Here is a 20,430-nt window from a genome sequence, read left to right as displayed (position 1 = left end):
AGGAGACGGACAGACAGACAGGATAGTATTTTTGTTTGCGACTGTAAGTCGCCCTGGATAAGGGCGTCTGCTAAGAAATAAATAATAATAATAATAATAACTATATTGCTTGACGGAGGCTTTTGAAATTATTTCAGAGAGAGAGAGAGAGAGAGAGACATGTTTTAAAATCGATTAATTTGGTCATTTATATAAGAAAGGTATAATAATTTGCTTGAGTATCTTATAACTTTTAATGTTAGGGTAGAAGTCAGATTCTTCAGTACAGAAGAGAGGGAGAGGAGAGGAGGAGAGAGAAAAAGTCATATTTACATTTTTTTAGATGTCTTGCACTGCTTGTCTGATTGTTCTGAAACTTGCTGAGGACCTTGTCTTGAGCAGCAGTAGACCATTTTTCCGAGTGTCAGCGACAGGCTCGTTACAGAGTTGTGAAAGATTGCATTTCTTATCTGAAGATGTATTTTTCATGCGAATAGTTTTTTTTTCGGGTTTCTACAGCTGAAAGCGTTGAGAAAGAGGTTGTAATCGCTTCAGTCCCTGCCTGTTTAATTCATTCTACCTTGTTAAATTTCTTATCTATTTTATAACACATGTCTGTTTTTGTTTTTGAAATTCAAAATGAGTCAGAGAAGGGAAATAATGCACAGTTATAACGCTGTGTTTATAGATGCTGTGCTCTGGAGAATTATATTTCCCTAATAATGTGGCCAACTTCCACATGGCCTCTGCAGCCGTCCTCTTCCCCAGGGTTGTGTTCCGCTACGGAAAAACTGGACTTGAACCCGGGACTCCAGGACTAAAAGCTGTCAGTTGGTTTTCTTTTGAGCAACTTGGCAAGCACGCCAACACAGTAAATCACAAACCACACACGTGTGCAGCAATATCAAGAATCCCTTTAATGAAATCACAAGACCACAGATTAGGATTCCAAGCCGTGACATGATTACTGCGTTATTATCATTTGCAATTCTATATAGATATATAATGTGTGTGTGTGTGTATAAAAAAATGAACATACCAACCAGAAAAAATAAAGGTACACAGATACTGCAATGTGTTCTTATTATAATAATAAAAATCATCATTTTCATTAGAATCACTTGATTATATATATATATATATATATAAATGTATTATTTTTTTTCTCTCAAAAAGATAACTAGCTACTGAAGATCACCTAGCTGTGTCTAACTAGGGGAGGGGGGGGGGGAGGGAGAGGGGGAGGGAGAGGGAGAGAGGGAGGAGGGGGAGGGAGAGGGGGAGAGGAGGAGGGGGAGGGAGAGGGAGAGGGGAGAGGAGGAGGGAGACAGAGAGGGGAGACGGAGAGGGAGAGGAGGGAGGAGGGAGGAGGGAGAGGGAGAGGGGGGAGAGGGAGAGGGAGGAGGGAGAGAGGGAGGGAGGAGGGGGAGGAGGGAGGAGGGAGAGGGAGAGGAGGGAGAGGGGAGAGGGAGAGGAGGGAGAGGGGAGAGGGAGAGGGAGGAGGGGGAGGGGGAGAAGGGGGATGGGGGGAGGGAGAGGGGGAGGAGGGAGAGGGGGAGGGGAGAGGAGGAGGGGGAGAGAGGGGATCGATTAACATTTTGCCTAAAATCTACCAGCCAAATTACAATTGACAAGGATCACAGCCCAGCACAAGTATTTACATTCAGTGACGCACTCCAGCAAGGTGCAGATACAAAGAAGAGCCGTCACCGGGCCACGCTTCAGAACCCACACCACCCGCGGCTGATTTCTGTACAAAACAAAGAGAGTTCTCTCATTAGGAGAGAATAATTAAGATAGATAGGTAGATAGATAATTATCTGACAAGTAGAATCTCTGCCAAGTTCTGATACCCAATTACAGGACACTTTGGCTAACCAAACGTCACAAAGGCTCCCCTTGATGCACAGCCCATTCTGCTGCTGCTTAGGTTGGAGGCTCAGTTTCACAGCAAATGATTTATTTAATTATTTTTTTTCAGATTAAAATCCAGGTGCTTTTAAACAGCAAAGTCCACATTTTGCCACACATAATATACACAGAGACAGACACGTAAGTATTGACATATCGACAGATTGCTACCCTCAGATTGATAAGACAGACGTTTGCGTTTTGAGAACACACACTTTGGAATCGAACCAGAAAATCATTACTTTTGTATAACAGAGCGATATGGAGGACTCTCTGTCTCTCTGTCTCTCTGTCTCTCTGTCTCTCTGTCTCTCTGTATCTCTGGCACTTGCTTGGACTGCTCTGTCTGGATTTGGCACGTTTAGACTGGACGCCCTCGGTCACCACTACTAAGGGAGCGCGATTTGCCGCTAGTGGCGGCAAAACCGTATCAAACACACGCTCCACTCCGGCACACAGAACGACACAGAAAAGACAGAGAGAGAGAGAGAGAGACAGATAGAGACAGAGAGAGAGAGACAGGCAGAGAGACAGAGAGAGAGAGACAGATACAGACAGAGACAGAGAGAGACAGAGACAGAGAGAGAGACAGATAGAGAGACAGAGAGAGAGAGAGGGAGAGGGAGACAGAGAGACAGAGACAGAGAGAGAGACAGAGAGATAGAGAGACAGAGACAGATAGAGACAGATACAGACAGAGACAGAGAGAGAGACAGAGAGATAGAGAGACAGAGACAGATAGAGACAGATACAGACAGAGACAGAGAGAGACAGAGAGAGAGAGAGAGAGAGAGAGAGACAGAGACAGATAGAGAGACAGAGAGAGAGACAGATACAGACAGAGACAGAGAGAGACAGAGAGAGAGGCAGATAGAGACAGAGAGAGAGAGACAGAGAGAGAGACAGATACAGACAGAGACAGAGAGAGACAGAGAGAGAGAGAGACAGATAGAGACAGATAGACAGATCGAGACAGATGGAGAGATAGAGAGAGAGAGAGATAGAGTGAGAGAGACAGAGAGAGACAGTGAGAGAGAGATAGATAGAGTGAGAGAGACAGAGAGAGAGACAGATAGAGAGACAGATAGACAGATCGAGACAGAGAGACAGATAGAGAGAGAGATAGAGAGAGAGATAGAGAGATAGAGAGGATATGTTAGGCAGCGCACGGTTTGCGTTTTGATTTCCATTCAAAGCAATGCGATTGGTCCACAGGGTTTGAGGAATGGGGTCATAGGTTGAAAAGGATGCGCGGGGCCCTGCGGAGAGTCTACCGAGGCTAAACTGACTTCCCCTTTAACACCCCCAGTCTCCCCTTTTAAACACACCGCCCCCCTGTCCTGTACCAAAGTGTGCAATCGCGCTCGCTCCTGCTAGCGTGTTTTAAAGGGGAGGAGAGTTTAGCCACAATATAGCAATATCCAGCTTCTGTTAAGGGATACACTATGTGTTTACATGGCTCTATTAGTTCAAGCAAATCTGCCACTCCTAACGCTCCGGTCAGCTTTTAAATGAGATTCTCTTTGTCTGTCACACAAAGAACGCAAGAGAATGAAGCACACTCTCAACGCGATCTGAGACACCCGACACGCAGAAACATTACAAGTCATTCAATCTTAAAAAAAAAAAAAAAAAATGACGAAATAGGATATCAATGTACTATAGAAGCTGAAATCCTAGCCGAAAACCTCAAAAGCAGCCAATTAAACACGCTGTGTCCCTCAGAAAAGTTTCCCACGGTAAATTGAGGACAGTAACTTTCTCTCACCATAATTATACTGTGTGGTTTGTTTTTTGCTCCATCACACTGTGCTGTGCTTTTACTGTGGGAAACTTTTAGAAGGGTTAGTTGACCTTGGTTTGTTTTTTAATATTCTTTACCATGCCTCTCTGTGCTTCACAATGCTTTGTAACCCTGGTAAACGTTTTTTTAAAGCGTCGTGGTTCTGTGGTATCCTTTATCAGAAGCTGGGGCCCCTGCTCCCCGACCCCTCACTCCAGGGGCCCCGCGGTGGCGGGGGGGTTCACTGGGGAGGCGGGGCCCGAGCTCTCGTGACCCGCGGCCGCGCCGGGCTCTTTCTTCCCGCTGTACTGGCCGATGAAGGAGCCGTCCTCGTTGAACTGCACGTCCACGCTGCCCCCGTAATCGGCCAGGCTGTCGTCACTGCCCAGGGGCTTCAGATTGGCGATGACCGAGGCCTGGCTGCCAGAGTCGGGCTTCTCCTCGTTCTCACTGTGGAGGGGGGGGAGAGGGGGAGAAAGAGGGAGGGTGAGCAGGGGAGAAACAACCAGACAGGTTTCTGTCTCTGTCTGAATATCTGTCTGTCGATCCGTCTGTCTCTAAATATCTGTCTATCTATCTGTGTCTAAATATCAGTCTATCTGTGTCTAAATATCTGTCTGTCTGTGCGTCTGTCTAAATATCTGACTAAGACACACACACACACACACACACACACACACACACACACACACACACACACACAAATCGCGTGCTCTCACCTTTCCAGGGATCTGTGCTCCAGTGGACAGCATTGTGAATGAGAGTGAAACACACAGATAACAAGGGAACATTATTCAGCAGCTTTCATTGGACTCTATGAAGCTGAGGGAGTTCATTCTATATAGAGGGTGTGTGATTCAATATGTTAAGGTAACATTATTCCGGAGGGTGAAACACAGTCACAGTTTACCTGTACTCTCCAAACGTCTCGTCCTTCATTGGCCGGGCTTCTGAGTCCACCTGTCCTTCCTCCTTAGCCTTCACTGTGGACAGACAGACAGACGCGTGTCAGTGACTCAGTGTGTGTGTGTCTCAGAGTGTCTCAGTGTATCTCAGTGTGTGTGTGTCTCTCTCTCTCTGTGTGTCAGTGTCTCTCTCTCTCAGTGTATCTCAGTGTGTGTGTGTCTCTCTCTCTCTCTGTGTGTCAGTGTCTCTCTCTCGGTGTCTCTCTGTCTGTGTCTCACCGGAGTACTTGCCCCCTCTGCTCCTCTTGATGAAGCAGCCGATGAGCAGGATGAGGAGCAGCAGAACCAAAGCGCTGATCAGCCCGATGAACCAGCCCTGTGTGGCAAACCCACCGTGGAGCTCAGAGAGGGCTGCAGAGAGGACAGAGGAGAAGGGGTGAGAGCGAGGAGAGAGTAGGCAAGAGAGAGGAGAGTGAGAGAGGAGGAGAGAGGAGGTGAGAGAGAGGAGAGGGTGAGAGAGGAGAGGGTGAGAGAGGAGAGGGAGAATGAAAAGGGCTTGTAACCAGGAGGTCCCCGGTTCAAATCCCAGTTCAGCCACTGACTCATTGTGTGTGACCCTGAGCGAGTCACTTCACCTCCTTGTGCTCCGTCTTTCGGGTGAGACGTAGTTGTAAGTGACTCTGCAGCTGCTGCATAGTTCACACACCCTAGTCTCTGTAAGTCGCCTTGGATAAAGGCGTCTGCTCAATAAACAAATAATAATTGAGAATGAGGAGGAGAGAGGGGTGAGTGAGGAGAGGAGAGAGAAGGAGAGAGGGGGCAGGAGAGAGGAGAGGAGACAGGAGAGAGGGGGAGAGGAGAGGGTGTGAGAAAGGGGGGGAGGAGGGGGGGAGAGAGGAGAGAAGAGGGAGAAGGAGGGAGAGGAGGGAGGGGGGTGAGAGGAGGGGGTGAGAGAGGAGGAGAGAGGAGAGGGGGGAAAGTGAGTGAGGGGGAGAGAAGCGAGGGGGAGAGGAGAGGAGAGGGGGTGAGAGGAGAGAGAAGAGGGAGAAGGAGGAGAGAGGAGAGGAGAGGGGGAGAGAGGAGGAGAGAGGAGTGAGAGGGGGAGCGGAGAGGGGGAGAGAGACGCTGCTCTGAGCTGCTCTCACCCGGCCCGGCAGTCTGGATGCTGTGCTCCCAGAAGCTCACTTCAGCCGTTCTGTTCTTGACGGTAAATCGGACCCGGTAACTTGTCCCGGGCTCCAGGTTCTGGATCTGATAGAAGGACTGGGTCGAGCTCACCTTCTCCATAACCTGCCAGGGACTGTTAGACCCTAGAGGGAAAGAGAGGCTGTTATAAAGGCAGACAGACACACAGACAGGCTGTTATAAAGGCCGACAGACACACAGACAGACACACAGTTCTAAAGGCAGGCAGGTACAGGCAGGCTGCACTCACTGTGTTTGTTGAGGTATTGAATTTGAAACTCCACGTCCCGGTAGCCCTCGCGCGGGACCCAGCTGATATTAGAGAAGGTCTTTCCAGAGATAATGCTGATGTTATCCAACTTGGGCAGGGCTGCAACACACACACACACACACACAGAGACACACACACACACAGAGACACACACACACACAGACACACACACACACACACACACACAGAGACACACAGAGACACACACACAGAGACACACACACACACACACACACAGACACACACACAGAGACACACAGAGACGCAGACACACGCACACACACAGAGACGCAGACACACACACGCACACACACAGAGACGCAGACACACAGAGACACACACACACACACACACACACAGACACACACAGAGACACACACACACACACAGACACACACACACACACACACACACGCACACACACAGAGACACACAGAGACACACACACACACACACACACACACACAGACACACACAGAGACACACACACACACAGACACACACACAGAGACACACAGAGATGCAGACACACACACACGCACACACACAGACACACAGACACAGTGTTTAGAATATCACTTTAATGCATTAATTTTTTCTTGTTTTTGATTAGCTTTGCATATCACTCTCTAACGTTTTCAAGCACTCCCTCTCAGAATCGTGGGTGTGACCGTTACTGCACAGCGACCGCACGCTCCTCTCCCACTGCCTTCCATGGAGGTCCGATAACATAACGGCCAAGAGAGGACGACATTCACGCTGGCTGCAGTTCTCACCTCCCTCCAGCAGGGCGGAGCCCTCAGTGAAGACGTGCGGCCCCGCCCCGGCGCTCGTGCGTGCTTTCAGGTAGAAGCGGTACAGGCTGCGCGGGTCCACGTCCAGCACGGTCCAGTTCAACTCGTGCGGCTTTAACTCCACGTCTGTCAGGTGACTGTTCCCTGACTCGCTAACTGGAGAGACAGAGTGAGAGGAAGAGAGGGAGAGAGACACAGAGAGAGATGCTCTGTTTGAACTGTTAGAGAAAGAGAGGGAGGGAGGGAGAGAGAGCAGAGGAGAGGGGGAGGGGAGGGGAGAGGAGGGAGAGGAGAGGAGAAGAGGGGAGGGGAGAGAGGACGGGAGGGAGAGGAGAGGAGGGGGAGGAGATGAGGCAGAGGGGAGGAGAGGAGATGAGGAGAGAGGAGAGGAGGGGAGGAGAGCAGAGCAGAGGAGGGGAGGGGAGAGGAGAGGAGAGGAGGGGAGGGGAGAGGAGGGGAGATGAGGGAGGGGAGGAGAAGAGGGCAGGAGGGGGAGGAGAGGAGAGGAGGAGAGGACAGGAGGGGGAGGAGAGAGGAGAGGAGGGGAGGAGAGGAGATGAGAGGAGAGGAGGAGAGGACAGGAGGGGAGGGGAGGAGGAGAGGACAGGAGAGGAGAGGAGAGGACAGGGGGGAGGGGAGGAGGAGAGGACAGGAGGAGAGGAGAGGAGATGAGAGGAGGAGAGGACAGGAGGGGGAGGAGAGGAGGATAGAGGAGAGGAGGGAAGCGGAGGGGAGGAGGAGAGGACAGGGGGGAGAGGAGGAAAGGACGGGAGGGGGAGGAGAGGAGATACTCACTCTGCTGGTAGTGAAGCTCATAGCCAGTCAGGTTCCCGTTGGGCTGCAGGGGGGGCTGCCACTGCAGAATCAACAGCGACTCTGAGGGGCTGTCCAGGGAGAGAGAGGCAGGGGGGCCGGGGACTGGAGAGGGGAGAGGAGGGGAGAACCGGGCTGAATATCTACAGTACAGACATACCTATACATACACAACATTCATATACAGAACGCTCTAATTTTGAATCTCTCTCCTCTCCCCATCCCTCCTCCCCCCTTCTCCCATTGAAACCCCTCACACTCTCTCCCCCTGCTCTCACCCCCCTCGGGCGTGTCGAATCTCAGCGGCTCGCTGGCTGGCCCCTCCCCTCTCCCGTTGAAGACGTTCACTTCCACGTAGTAGACGCTGAAGGGCTGCAGGCCGGAGAGCAGGGCGTGGCTCCGCCCCCCCGCCACGGTGACGGAGAAGCGGTCGGAGGACTGGCGCTTCGGTCTCTCCAGCAGAGAGCGGGACCTCCAGCAATGAACCTGAGAGAGAGAGGGAGAGAGGGGATGAGCTGGGAGGGAGAGTGAGAGTGTGTGAGTGTGTGTGTGTGTGAGTGCGAGTGTACCCTCACCTTGTATCCTTTCAGGTGGCCTCTCACACTCTCTCTGGGGACAGGGCTCCAGGTCACATTGATAAGGGTGCGATTGAGAAACTCCACCGCTACATTCAGAGGACTGGAGAGAGGTACTGGGAGAGAGACGGAGGAGAGGGGAAAGGAGAGAGAGGGAGAAAGAGAGGAGAGAGGAAAAGATAGTTAATCACTCTGCCAGACAAAGACATGTACACACAAACTCTCACATACACCGAGACACACTGAGACACACACTGAGACACACTGAGACACACACTGAGACACACACTGACACACACTGAGATACACACTGAGATACACACACTGAGACACATACTGACACACACTGAGATACACACTGAGACACACACTGAGATACACTGAGATACACACTGAGACACACACTGAGACACACACTGAGATACACTGAGACGCACACTGAGATACACTGAGATACACACTGAGATACACACTGAGACACACACTGAGACACTGAGATACACACTGAGACACATACTAAGATACACACTGTGACACACACTGAGACACACTGAGATACACTGAGACACAGACACACACTGTGACACACTCTCTTTCTCTCAGAGACACACAATTTGACACTCTCTCTCTCTCTCAGAGACACTTACAGTCCTCTCCCGAGTACCCTGTGACGGTGTCTGGCTCGGGCCCCAGGCCCCTCTCGTTGGTGGCCCTCACTCTGATGTGATAGGGGGTGAAGGGGGGGCTCCCCGTCACCACAAACACGGGGGACTCAGTGGACGCCTCGCGCCACTCCGACTCGCCAGCCTGCCGCCACGAAACCTGGTACTTGAACCCGGGGCCACACCACTGCAGCTGCCTGATGGGCTGAGAGAGGGAGAGAGAAATGATTTATTTTTAAAATCACCTCCCATGGTTCTTTCCAGCAACAAAACACTAAGTACAAATGCAACATTACAATACAATTCAATACAATTCACCCCCCCCAAAAAAATAATAATGATGTAAACGTAGTCGTGCAAATACAGAGATATTAATAAAAAATCTAATGGCAGTGAGGATTAAAATGCCTGTCTCTGCACCCCTCTGTACCCCCACACGTACCTCCCAGTGGATGACCATGTTATCGGTCTGGTTCCCCTCTCCTCTCACCCCAGTCGGGTTACTGTCTGGAGCTGAAACGCATCAAAACAAGACTGTCAGTGACTCTCACATTCGCACCCGCACTCTCGCTCTCACACACGCTGTATCAGGTGTGTGTAGACTTTTGACCTGCGTCAGGAGTGTGTGTGAGAATGTTATTTACCTGTGGCAGGTGTGTGTGTGCAGTGTGTTGACCTGTGTCAGGTGAGAGTTTACCTGTGTGTGTGTGTGTGTGTGTAGACTCTTGTTTACCTGTCTCAGGTGTGTTATTTACCTGTGGCAGGTGTGTGTGTGCAGTGTGTTGACCTGTGTCAGGTGATAGTTTACCTGCGTGTGTGTGTGTGTGTGTGTGTGTGTAGACTCTTGTTTACCTGTCTCAGGTGTGTTATTTACCTGCGGCAGGTGTTTCGAAGGAGTCCGATGGCGCGCTGGCTCCGCTCTTTCCCAGCTCGTTGACAGCGATGACCCGGAACCGGTACTTCAGGAATGGGAAGAGGTTGAGCAACGCGGACGTCTCACTCTCGTTCACTCTCGTCAGCTCACTCCAGACACCCTGATTCAGCATAGTTGAGTACTCTATCACATACTCTGCAAAGCGAACACACAGAGACATTGAGACACAGAGACAGAGACACACAGACAGAGAAACACAGAGACAAAGAGACAGAGACACACAGACAGCGAGACAGAGAGACACACAGACAGAGAAACACAGAGACAAAGAGACAGAGACACACAGACAGCGAGACACAGAGACAAAGAGACAGAGAAACAGAGAGACAATGAGACAGAGACACACAGACAGCGAGACAGAGATGGATTACATTGTTTTAATCTTTTTAACATTGATTTCCAGTCTAGTATGGGGCAATTCTTACCCAGTATGGGGCTGTTGTGGTCGTTGGAGGGGGTCCAGGACAGAATGACGCTGCGATCCTGGGGGTCCGAGAGCACGAGGTCAACGGGGGGGTCCGGAACATCTGAACAGAGAGAGAGAGAGAAGAATGACATTGTAATTGATTTGGCAAAACTTGTTTATTCCTGTAATGCCAATAAAGCTTATTGAATTGAATTGAATTGAATTGAATTGAGAGAGAGAGAGAGAGAGAGAGAGAGAGAGAGAGAGAGAGAAAGAGAATAATTAATGGAGATTTAACAGGAAGTACAGAACAGCACGGGAGAAGACACAGCAATGAATCATTTAAAGGAAATGGGATAAGTGGCATTATCCTTGGAAAAAAAAATCTGACAAGGTTTTCCAAGTGTGCCAGGCTGGCACGGTTTCACAGTGTAATGGAAACAACGCGGTCTGCTTTATAAAGTGTGCCAGGCTGGCACGGTTTCACAGCGTAATGGAAACACAGTATTACTCACCCAGGACCAGGAGTCTGCCTCTGGCCTCGTCAGAGTCGATGGAGGAGGCTGCGATGCAAGTGTACACTCCCTCATCCTCCTCCTCCACCGCATCGATAACCAGCTTGTGACCGTCAAACACGTACCTGGAAACAGGGAGTTCACAAATACACTCAATGACAAGCGTTTCCACTGGAAGTCTTTCTCAGCGTCTTCAATAGAAACACTGAAAGAAACTTCATAAATTCAACGGCAAGCGTTTCCACTAGAAGTCTTTCTCAGCGTCTTCAATAGAAACACTGAAAGAAACTTCATAAATTCAACGGCAAACGTTTCCACTAGAAGTCATTCTCAGCGTCTTCAATAGAAACACTGAAAGAAACTTCATAAATTCAACGGCAAACGTTTCCACTAGAAGTCTTTCTCAGCGCCTTCAATAGAAACACTGAAAGAAACTTCATAAATTCAACGGCAAACGTTTCCACTAGAAGTCTTTCTCAGCGCCTTCAACAGAAACACTGAAAGAAACTTCATAAATTCAACGGCAAACGTTTCCACTGGAAGTCTTTCTCAGCGTCTTCAACAGAAACACTGAAAGAAACTTCATAAATTCAACGGCAAACGTTTCCACTAGAAGTCTTTCTCAGCGTCTTCAATAGAAACACTGAAAGAAACTTCATAAATTCTTAAAATAAAGTGTGACTGAAGACCTTGAGAAAGCCTTCTAGTGGGAACGTTCCTCGTGGAATTCATTCCGTTTCTGTTGAAGAAGCTGAGAAAGGCTCTGCTCCGTGTTTGTGAGTGTAGGCGTGCTCCTCACTTGCTGCTGTCGGCTGTCTCAGCGATCTTGCGCCCGTCTCTCCTCCACATGGGGTCCGGCTGCTTGGAATGGAAGTGGCGGCTGTCGTACTGGGCTTTGCAGCTGAACTCAGCCGTGCCTCCTCTGGGCACCCTCTGATCACCGGGCGGGACCACAATCACTGTCTTATCTGAGAGGGGGGGAGACAGCGGATCATTCCTACACAACATGGAGCTGTATGGAGGAATATGGAGGTGTAGTGAGGTGCATACAGGTGTATTGAGGTGTATAGGTGTGTATTGAGGTGTATAGGTGTATATTGAGGTGCATACAGGTGTATAGATCTGTATAGGTGTGTATTGAGGTGCATACAGGTGTATAGATGTGTATAGATGTGTATTCAGGTGTATAGGTGTGTATTGAGGTGCATACAGGTGTATTGAGGTGTATAGGTGTGTATTGAGGTGCATACAGGTGTATTGAGGTGTATAGGTGTGTATTGAGGTGCATACAGGTGTATTGAGGTGTATAGGTGTGTATTGAGGTGTATAGGTGAGTAATGAGGTGTATACAGGTGTATTGAGGTGTATAGGTGTGTATTGAGGTGCATACAGGTGTATTGAGGTGTATAGGTGTGTATTGAGGTGCATACAGGTGTATTGAGGTGTATAGGTGTGTATTGAGGTGCATACAGGTGTATTGAGGTGTATAGGTGTGTATTGAGGTGCATACAGGTGTATAGATGTGTGTATTGAGGCGTATAGGTGTATAGATACTGTAGTGTTAGATTCTCACTGTGGATCTCCAGGGTGGAGCTGATGGAGATGTTTACTGAGGTGTATTGAGGAGTGTGTAGATACTGTAGTGTTAGATTCTCACTGTGGATCTCCAGGGTGGAGCTGATGGAGATGTTTATTGAGGAGTGTGTGGAGGTGTATAGATACTGTAGTGTTAGATTCTCACTGTGGATCTCCAGGGTGGAGCTGATGGAGATGTTTATTGAGGAGTGTGTGGAGGTGTATAGATACTGTAGTGTTAGATTCTCACTGTGGATCTCCAGGGTGGAGCTGATGGAGATGTTTATTGAGGAGTGTGTGGAGGTGTGTAGATACTGTAGTGTTAGATTCTCACTGTGGATCTCCAGGGTGGAGCTGATGGAGATGTTTATTGAGGAGTGTGTGGAGGTGTATAGATACTGTAGTGTTAGATTCTCACTGTGGATCTCCAGGGTGGAGCTGATGGAGATGTTTATTGAGGAGTGTGTGGAGGTGTATAGATACTGTAGTGTTAGATTCTCACTGTGGATCTCCAGGGTGGAGCTGATGGAGATGTTTATTGAGGAGTGTGTGGAGGTGTATAGATACTGTAGTGTTAGATTCTCACTGTGGATCTCCAGGGTGGAGCTGATGGAGATGTTTATTGAGGAGTGTGTGGAGGTGTATAGATACTGTAGTGTTAGATTCTCACTGTGGATCTCCAGGGTGGAGCTGATGGAGATGTTTATTGAGGAGTGTGTGGAGGTGTGTAGATACTGTAGTGTTAGATTCTCACTGTGGATCTCCAGGGTGGAGCTGATGGAGATGTTTATTGAGGAGTGTGTGGAGGTGTATAGATACTGTAGTGTTAGATTCTCACTGTGGATCTCCAGGGTGGAGCTGATGGAGATGTTTATTGAGGAGTGTGTGGAGGTGTATAGATACTGTAGTGTTAGATTCTCACTGCGGATCTCCAGGGTGGAGCTGATGGAGATGTTTATTGAGGAGTGTGTGGAGGTGTATAGATACTGTAGTGTTAGATTCTCACTGTGGATCTCCAGGGTGGAGCTGATGGAGATGTTTATTGAGGAGTGTGTGGAGGTGTGTAGATACTGTAGTGTTAGATTCTCACTGTGGATCTCCAGGGTGGAGCTGATGGAGATGTTTATTGAGGAGTGTGTGGAGGTGTATAGATACTGTAGTGTTAGATTCTCACTGTGGATCTCCAGGGTGGCGCTGATGGAGATGTTTATTGAGGAGTGTGTGGAGGTGTGTAGATACTGTAGTGTTAGATTCTCACTGTGGATCTCCAGGGTGGAGCTGATGGAGATGTTTATTGAGGAGTGTGTGGAGGTGTGTAGATACTGTAGTGTTAGATTCTCACTGTGGATCTCCAGGGTGGAGCTGATGGAGATGTTTATTGAGGAGTGTGTGGAGGTGTGTAGATACTGTAGTGTTAGATTCTCACTGTGGATCTCCAGGGTGGAGCTGATGGAGATGTTTATTGAGGAGTGTGTGGAGGTGTATAGATACTGTAGTGTTAGATTCTCACTGTGGATCTCCAGGGTGGCGCTGATGGAGATGTTTATTGAGGAGTGTGTGGAGGTGTGTAGATACTGTAGTGTTAGATTCTCACTGTGGATCTCCAGGGTGGAGCTGATGGAGATGTTTATTGAGGAGTGTGTGGAGGTGTGTAGATACTGTAGTGTTAGATTCTCACTGTGGATCTCCAGGGTGGAGCTGATGGAGATGTTTATTGAGGAGTGTGTGGAGGTGTGTAGATACTGTAGTGTTAGATTCTCACTGTGGATCTCCAGGGTGGAGCTGATGGAGATGTTTATTGAGGAGTGTGTGGAGGTGTGTAGATACTGTAGTGTTAGATTCTCACTGTGGATCTCCAGGGTGGAGCTGATGGAGATGTTTATTGAGGAGTGTGTGGAGGTGTGTAGATACTGTAGTGTTAGATTCTCACTGTGGATCTCCAGGGTGGAGCTGATGGAGATGTTTATTGAGGAGTGTGTGGAGGTGTATAGATACTGTAGTGTTAGATTCTCACTGTGGATCTCCAGGGTGGAGCTGATGGAGATGTTTATTGAGGAGTGTGTGGAGGTGTATAGATACTGTAGTGTTAGATTCTCACTGCGGATCTCCAGGGTGGAGCTGATGGAGATGTTTATTGAGGAGTGTGTGGAGGTGTATAGATACTGTAGTGTTAGATTCTCACTGCGGATCTCCAGGGTGGAGCTGATGGAGATGTTTATTGAGGAGTGTGTGGAGGTGTGTAGATACTGTAGTGTTAGATTCTCACTGTGGATCTCCAGGGTGGAGCTGATGGAGATGTTTATTGAGGAGTGTGTGGAGGTGTATAGATACTGTAGTGTTAGATTCTCACTGTGGATCTCCAGGGTGGAGCTGATGGAGATGTTTATTGAGGAGTGTGTGGAGGTGTATAGATACTGTAGTGTTAGATTCTCACTGTGGATCTCCAGGGTGGAGCTGATGGAGATGTTTATTGAGGAGTGTGTGGAGGTGTGTAGATACTGTAGTGTTAGATTCTCACTGCGGATCTCAAGGGTGGCGCTGATGGAGATGTTCTCTGCCTCGGGGTTCACGGTGCAGCTGAATTGGCCGCTGTCCTCTCGAGAGGCGGAGACGAGGTGCAGGGTCCCGTTAGTGTAGAGAGAGAAGCGCGGGTCCTCCAGGATAGAGAACGAGTCTTTACCATCGCGGGACCTGAGACACACAGAGACATAGAGAGTCATAGAGACAGACAGGGACATAGAGACGCACAGAGACACTGATACTGCACATTGTATTGAAACACAGAGAGACACACAGGGACACGGAGAGACACAGAAAGTGTAGATTTCCTATCCAAAACTCTGGCTGCACATCCTCCAAAACTGTCTGTTCTAGAGTATTCTAGCAGGCTGTAGAGAGGCGAACGACGGATCCAGAATGTTCTCTCACTAGGCCACCCTGTTCTACAGTGTTCTTGCACGTTCCCAAGTGTGTGTGCGTGCCACATGACTGTTCTAGACCATTCCAGAGAGTATGTTCTCTTGATAGGCCACCGTGTTCTAGACTGTTCTACGGTGTGCGTTCTCGCCAGGCTGCCCAGTTCTAGACTGTTCTAGAGTGTGTTCTCTTACCAGGTCACATCCGGCCTTGGCACTCCAAAGGTCCTGCAGTCCAGGAAGGCGGCCTGATCCTCGGCCACGATGTAGAGCTGATTATCGGGAGAGAGGATCTGAGCAGGGAGGCCTGAGAGAGAGAGAGAGAGAAACAAGAGAGAATCACACACAGAGTGTGAGAGAGAGAGAGAGAGAGAAACAAGAGAGAATCACACACAGAGTGTGAGAGAGAGAGAGAGAGAAACAAGAGAGAATCACACACAGAGTGTGAGAGAGAGAGAGAGAGAAACAAGAGAGAATCACACACAGAGTGTGAGAGAGAGAGAGGATAGGAGAGAGAGACGAGGGAATCAAACACAGAGAGAGAGAGACACATATAGACACATATAGACAGACAGACAGACGGACAGAGATGCAGACAGACAGACACACAGACTCACTGATGACGTAGACGTAGGCGTTGGCGAGGATGGTCCCGTGAGTGTTGTTGGCCTCACACTGGAACACACTCGTGTCTCTCGACTGCGCGTTGTGGAGAATCAGAGAGCTGCCCTTCACACTGTGCCTGAGATCCGAGTCTGTGTCTGAGAGTGAACACAGTTCTGTAGTAACATGCACAGACACACACTCACTCGCACAGACACACTCTCGCTCGCACAGACACACTCTCGCTCGCACAGACACACGCTCACTCGCACAGACACACTCTCGCTCGCACAGACACACACTCACTCGCACAGACACACTCTCGCTCGCACAGACACACTCTCGCTCGCACAGACACACGCTCACTCGCACAGACACACTCTCGCTCGCACAGACACATGTTCACTCGCACAGACACTCACTTCAAGCTTGGCACACACACACACGTGCACACTCTCTCACCTGTGAGGGGCTCTCCGTTGATCTTCCAGACGATGCTGGGTTTGGGTTTCCCCTCCACGTCGCAGTCCAGCCGCACCGTCTCGCCCGGCCCGTACAACCCGCTCTCCGGCTGCCTCACCCAGTAGGGGGCCGCTGCACAGGGAGAGACAGGGAGGTTAACAGAGTGGGAGACACACAGAGAGAGAGACAGAGAGACAGAGACAGACAGAAAAAGAGAGAGAGAGATAGACACACTCTCCTCTCCCCCTCTCTCCTCTCCCCTCCCCTCCTCCCCTCCTCTCCTCTCCGCTCTCCTCTCCCCTCCTCTCCTCTCCTCTCCTCTCCTCTCCCCCTCTCTCTCCTCTCCTCTCCCCTCCTCTCCCCCTCTCTCTTCTCCTCTCCTCTCCGCTCTCCTCTCCCCTCCTCTCCCTCTCCCCTCTCCTCTCTCCCCTTTCTCCCCTCCTCTCCTCTCCCCCTCTCCTCTCCCCTCCTCTCCTCTCCTCTCCCCTCCTCTCCCCTCCTCTCTTACCCTCCACAGAGACGATGTAGATGTGTCTCTCTCTGCCCCCCTGGTTGCTCACAGTGCACTGGTACTCTCCATCGTCCGACTCGGTGATGTTCTCGATTCTCAGCAGCTTGTTGAAATTCTCCAGGCTCGCTCTCCCCTCTGGCATCACCCCCTCCCTCCGCACCCAGACTATCTCAGGGGTCGGGCTGAAACCAATCAATAACCAATCAATAATTCATATTTTATCACCACTGTCAGCAATAATCAATCTGCTCCATCCCCTCCCCTCCTCTCTCCTCCCCTCCCCTCTCCCTCTCCCTCTCCCTCTCCCTCTCCCCTCCTCTCTCCTCCCTCTCCCTCTCCCTCTCCCCTCCCCTCTCCCTCTCCCTCTCTCCTCCCCTCCCCTCTCCCTCTTCCTCTCCCTCCCCTCTCCCTCTCCCTCTCCCCTCCCCTCCTCTCTCCTCCCCTCCCCTCTCCCTCTCCCTCTCCCTCTCCCCTCCTCTCTCCTCCCCTCCCCTCTCCCTCTTCCTCTCCCTCCCCTCTCCCTCTCCCTCTCCCCTCCCCTCCTCTCTCCTCCCCTCCCCTCTCCCTCTCCTCTCCCTCTCCCTCTCCCCTCCTCTCTCCTCCCCTCCCCTCTCCCTCTCCCTCTCCCCTCCTCTCTCCCTCTCCCTCTCCCTCTCCCTCTCCCTCTCTCCTCCCCTCCCCTCTCCCTCTCCCCTCCCCTCTCCCTCTCCCCTCCTCTCTCCTCCCCTCCCCTCTCCCTCTCCCTCTCCCTCTCCCCTCCTCTCTCCTCCCCTCCCCTCTCCCTCTCCCTCTCCCCTCCTCTCTCCTCCTCTCCCCTCTCCCTCTCCCTCTTCCTCTCCCTCCCCTCTCCCTCTCCCCTCCTCTCTCCTCCCCTCCCCTCTCCCTCTCCCTCTCCCTCTCCCCTCCTCTCTCCTCCCCTCCCCTCTCCCTCTCCCTCTCCCCTCCTCTCTCCCTCTCCCTCTCCCTCTCCCCTCCTCTCCCTCTCCCTCTCCCTCTCCCTCTCCCCTCCTCTCTCCCCTCCCCTCCCCTCTCCCTCTCCCCTCCCCTCCCCTCCCCTCTCCCTCTCCCCTCCTCTCTCCTCCCCTCCCCTCTCCCCTCCCCCTCTCCCTCTCCCCTCCCCTCCCCTCCCTCTCCCCTCCTCTCTGTACTCACAGCCCCTCTGCGATGCACTCTAGCTCCAGGCTGTGTCCTCTCAATGCCAGGTAAGAGCTCCTCTCTCCTTGGGGCATCAGGATACGGGGCCCGCGGTTCTTCACCGAATTTGCTGCAGGAAAACCAGACCCAATTAACAACCAATCCGTAATCAATAATGAATCGATAATCAATAACCATTAACCAGTAAACAGGCAGACAGTGTCAGACTTTGGCAGGCAGCACAGCTGTTGTGTGTAGCAGTGCTTCGTAGTTGTGACCGATTCTGTGTTGGGTGTCCTCCTGCTCACTGGTAAACCCATCTCAGTTACATATGCGAGCAGGAGGATGATGGGAAATGTAGTTCTGAGGGAACACAAAGCCTGACTCCAGCAGACCGGGAGATGTAGTCTGAGATTGCTGCTGTATCAAACCCCCAGGTCTCCCTGTCAGGTGAGCCGCTCAGCGTCCTGCGTTGGGCGCGGTGCTGGCACACTCACAGTCTCGCACGCGCAGCTCGATGGGCTCTTTCTGCACGATGGTGCGTGCTCCGATGAAGCGCGCGTGACACATGTAGTCGTTCTTGGTGTCGCTCTTCTCCACGTTGGAGAAATACAGGTTCCCGTTTCGGCCCTGAGTGACCCGCGGGCTCTGAGTGATGTGCTGCAGATCTGGAGAGAGCAGAGAGACGACAATCATCGTCAGGATTAATATTATTATTATTATTATTATTATTATTATTATTATTATTATTAATATGATAATGTTAGAAACACAGACAACACTGACAGACACACACACAAACACACACACACACAGTGACACACACACATACACACACACACTGACACACACACACACACAGTGACACACACACTGACACACACACACACACAGTGACACACACACTGACACACACACACACACACACACACACAGTGACACACACACATACACACACACACTGACACACACACACACACAGTGACACACACACTGACACACACACACACACTCACTCTCACACACACACAGTGACACACACACTGACACACACACACACAGTGACACACACTCTCACACACACACACACTGACACATACACTGACACACACACACTGAGACACACACAGTGACACACACACACACACACACACACTGACACACACACACACACTGACACACACACACACACACACACACACACACAGACACACACACACACTGACACACACACACACACACTGACACACACACACACACACTGACACACACACACACACACACACACACAGACACACACACACACAGTGACACACACCCTCACACACAGTGACACACACACTGACACACACACACACACTGACACACACACACTCACACACATGGGGGTCTCTTACTTATGTTCATCCAGTAGATTTGGGGGGGCACGGTGCTGACCGGGGGGTTGCAGGGCAGCACCACGCTATCCCCCACCTCCGCCTCGATCGGGGCGATCGTCTCCTTCTGCCACTTCGGGGGGCCTGGGGGGGGGGGGGAGATGACAAACAACACCCCGATTACAAAGCAGCTGACCAGCGAGAGCCAGCCAAGGCTCGGAGCCATGGCGATCACGTCGAGGAAAAATAACAAGCACTGAAGTCTGTGGTGGCAAGGTGCAGATTAACAACATGAAGGGAGGACCTGGAGTCTGAGCGACATTTCAGTCTAGCGAATTACTGGATTACTGTGTTGAACTTGAAGTGCTACTGTCCAGTAATATAAAGAACGATAAGTAATCCTATTCATCAGTTTAGCCTGGAACTGAGTTGCTACAGCTAACACAGATCAATACTCTCAGCGCAGCACAGAAACCAGGACCACAGGACACACAGTTAAGACATGGACTTAGGAGACAGAGAATGGGGAGGGTGAGAAATGGGTTGCCAAGGGTGACCGAGCCACGCTGTCGATGCTGAATCACTGGGATCCTTTAAGACCCGACTTGAAAAGGTTCTGAGATCAATCAGATGCTCAGAACAGGATGAGCTCTGAGGGGCTGAACGGACTCCTCTCGTTCATATGTTCTTAATAATACAAACTCACAGAGACACAGACTATAGTCTGTCTGCAGCTTTAATGAAACTAAACTCTTTTCAGAATGTAGTAAACTAACACAGACCCCATGAAGAAGGGATTATATTGTAGCGTCAAACTGAACAGGATTGTGGGGCTCTGTCTGTCTGTCTGTCTGTCTGTCTGTCTGTCTGCAGCTTTAATGAAACTAAACTCTCTTCAGAATGTAGTAAACTAACACAGACACCATGAAGAAGGGATTATATTGTAGCGTCAAACTGAACAGGATTGTGGGGCTCTGTGTCTGTCTGTCTGTCTGTCTGTCTGTCTGCAGCTTTAATGAAACTAAACTCTTTTCAGAATGTAGTAAACTAACACAGACCCCATGAAGAAGGGATTATATTGTAGCGTCAAACTGAACAGGATTGTGGGGCTCTGTCTGTCT

The 20,430-nt window shown here is 50.4% G+C and overlaps 1 protein-coding gene across 2 annotated transcripts; it reads right to left on the bottom strand.

Annotated features, from left to right (window-relative positions):
• Window positions 1-876: 876 nt before the first annotated feature.
• Window positions 877-19,453, bottom strand: LOC117404274 (neural cell adhesion molecule L1-like; the record flags this gene model as incomplete). Of its 2 annotated transcripts, XM_059021716.1 has the most annotated exon segments (24): window positions 877-4,123; window positions 4,393-4,404; window positions 4,584-4,656; window positions 4,858-4,989; window positions 5,724-5,888; window positions 6,014-6,133; window positions 6,811-6,984; window positions 7,624-7,746; window positions 7,920-8,127; window positions 8,217-8,332; window positions 8,864-9,083; window positions 9,321-9,391; window positions 9,753-9,947; window positions 10,238-10,339; window positions 10,734-10,858; window positions 11,533-11,701; window positions 14,827-14,999; window positions 15,419-15,530; window positions 15,841-15,984; window positions 16,289-16,420; window positions 16,797-16,981; window positions 17,952-18,063; window positions 18,431-18,601; window positions 19,331-19,453. In XM_059021716.1, coding segments are annotated over 24 exon segments (3,398 nt in total), but the record flags the coding sequence as incomplete, so codon positions are not given.
• Between the last annotated feature and the right edge of the window lie 977 nt (window positions 19,454-20,430).

The sequence above is a fragment of the Acipenser ruthenus genome, unplaced genomic scaffold (genome assembly GCF_902713425.1).
Source record: "Acipenser ruthenus unplaced genomic scaffold, fAciRut3.2 maternal haplotype, whole genome shotgun sequence".
NCBI classification, from domain to species: domain Eukaryota; kingdom Metazoa; phylum Chordata; class Actinopteri; order Acipenseriformes; family Acipenseridae; genus Acipenser; species Acipenser ruthenus.
This window is presented reverse-complemented; position numbering and strand designations above follow the sequence as displayed.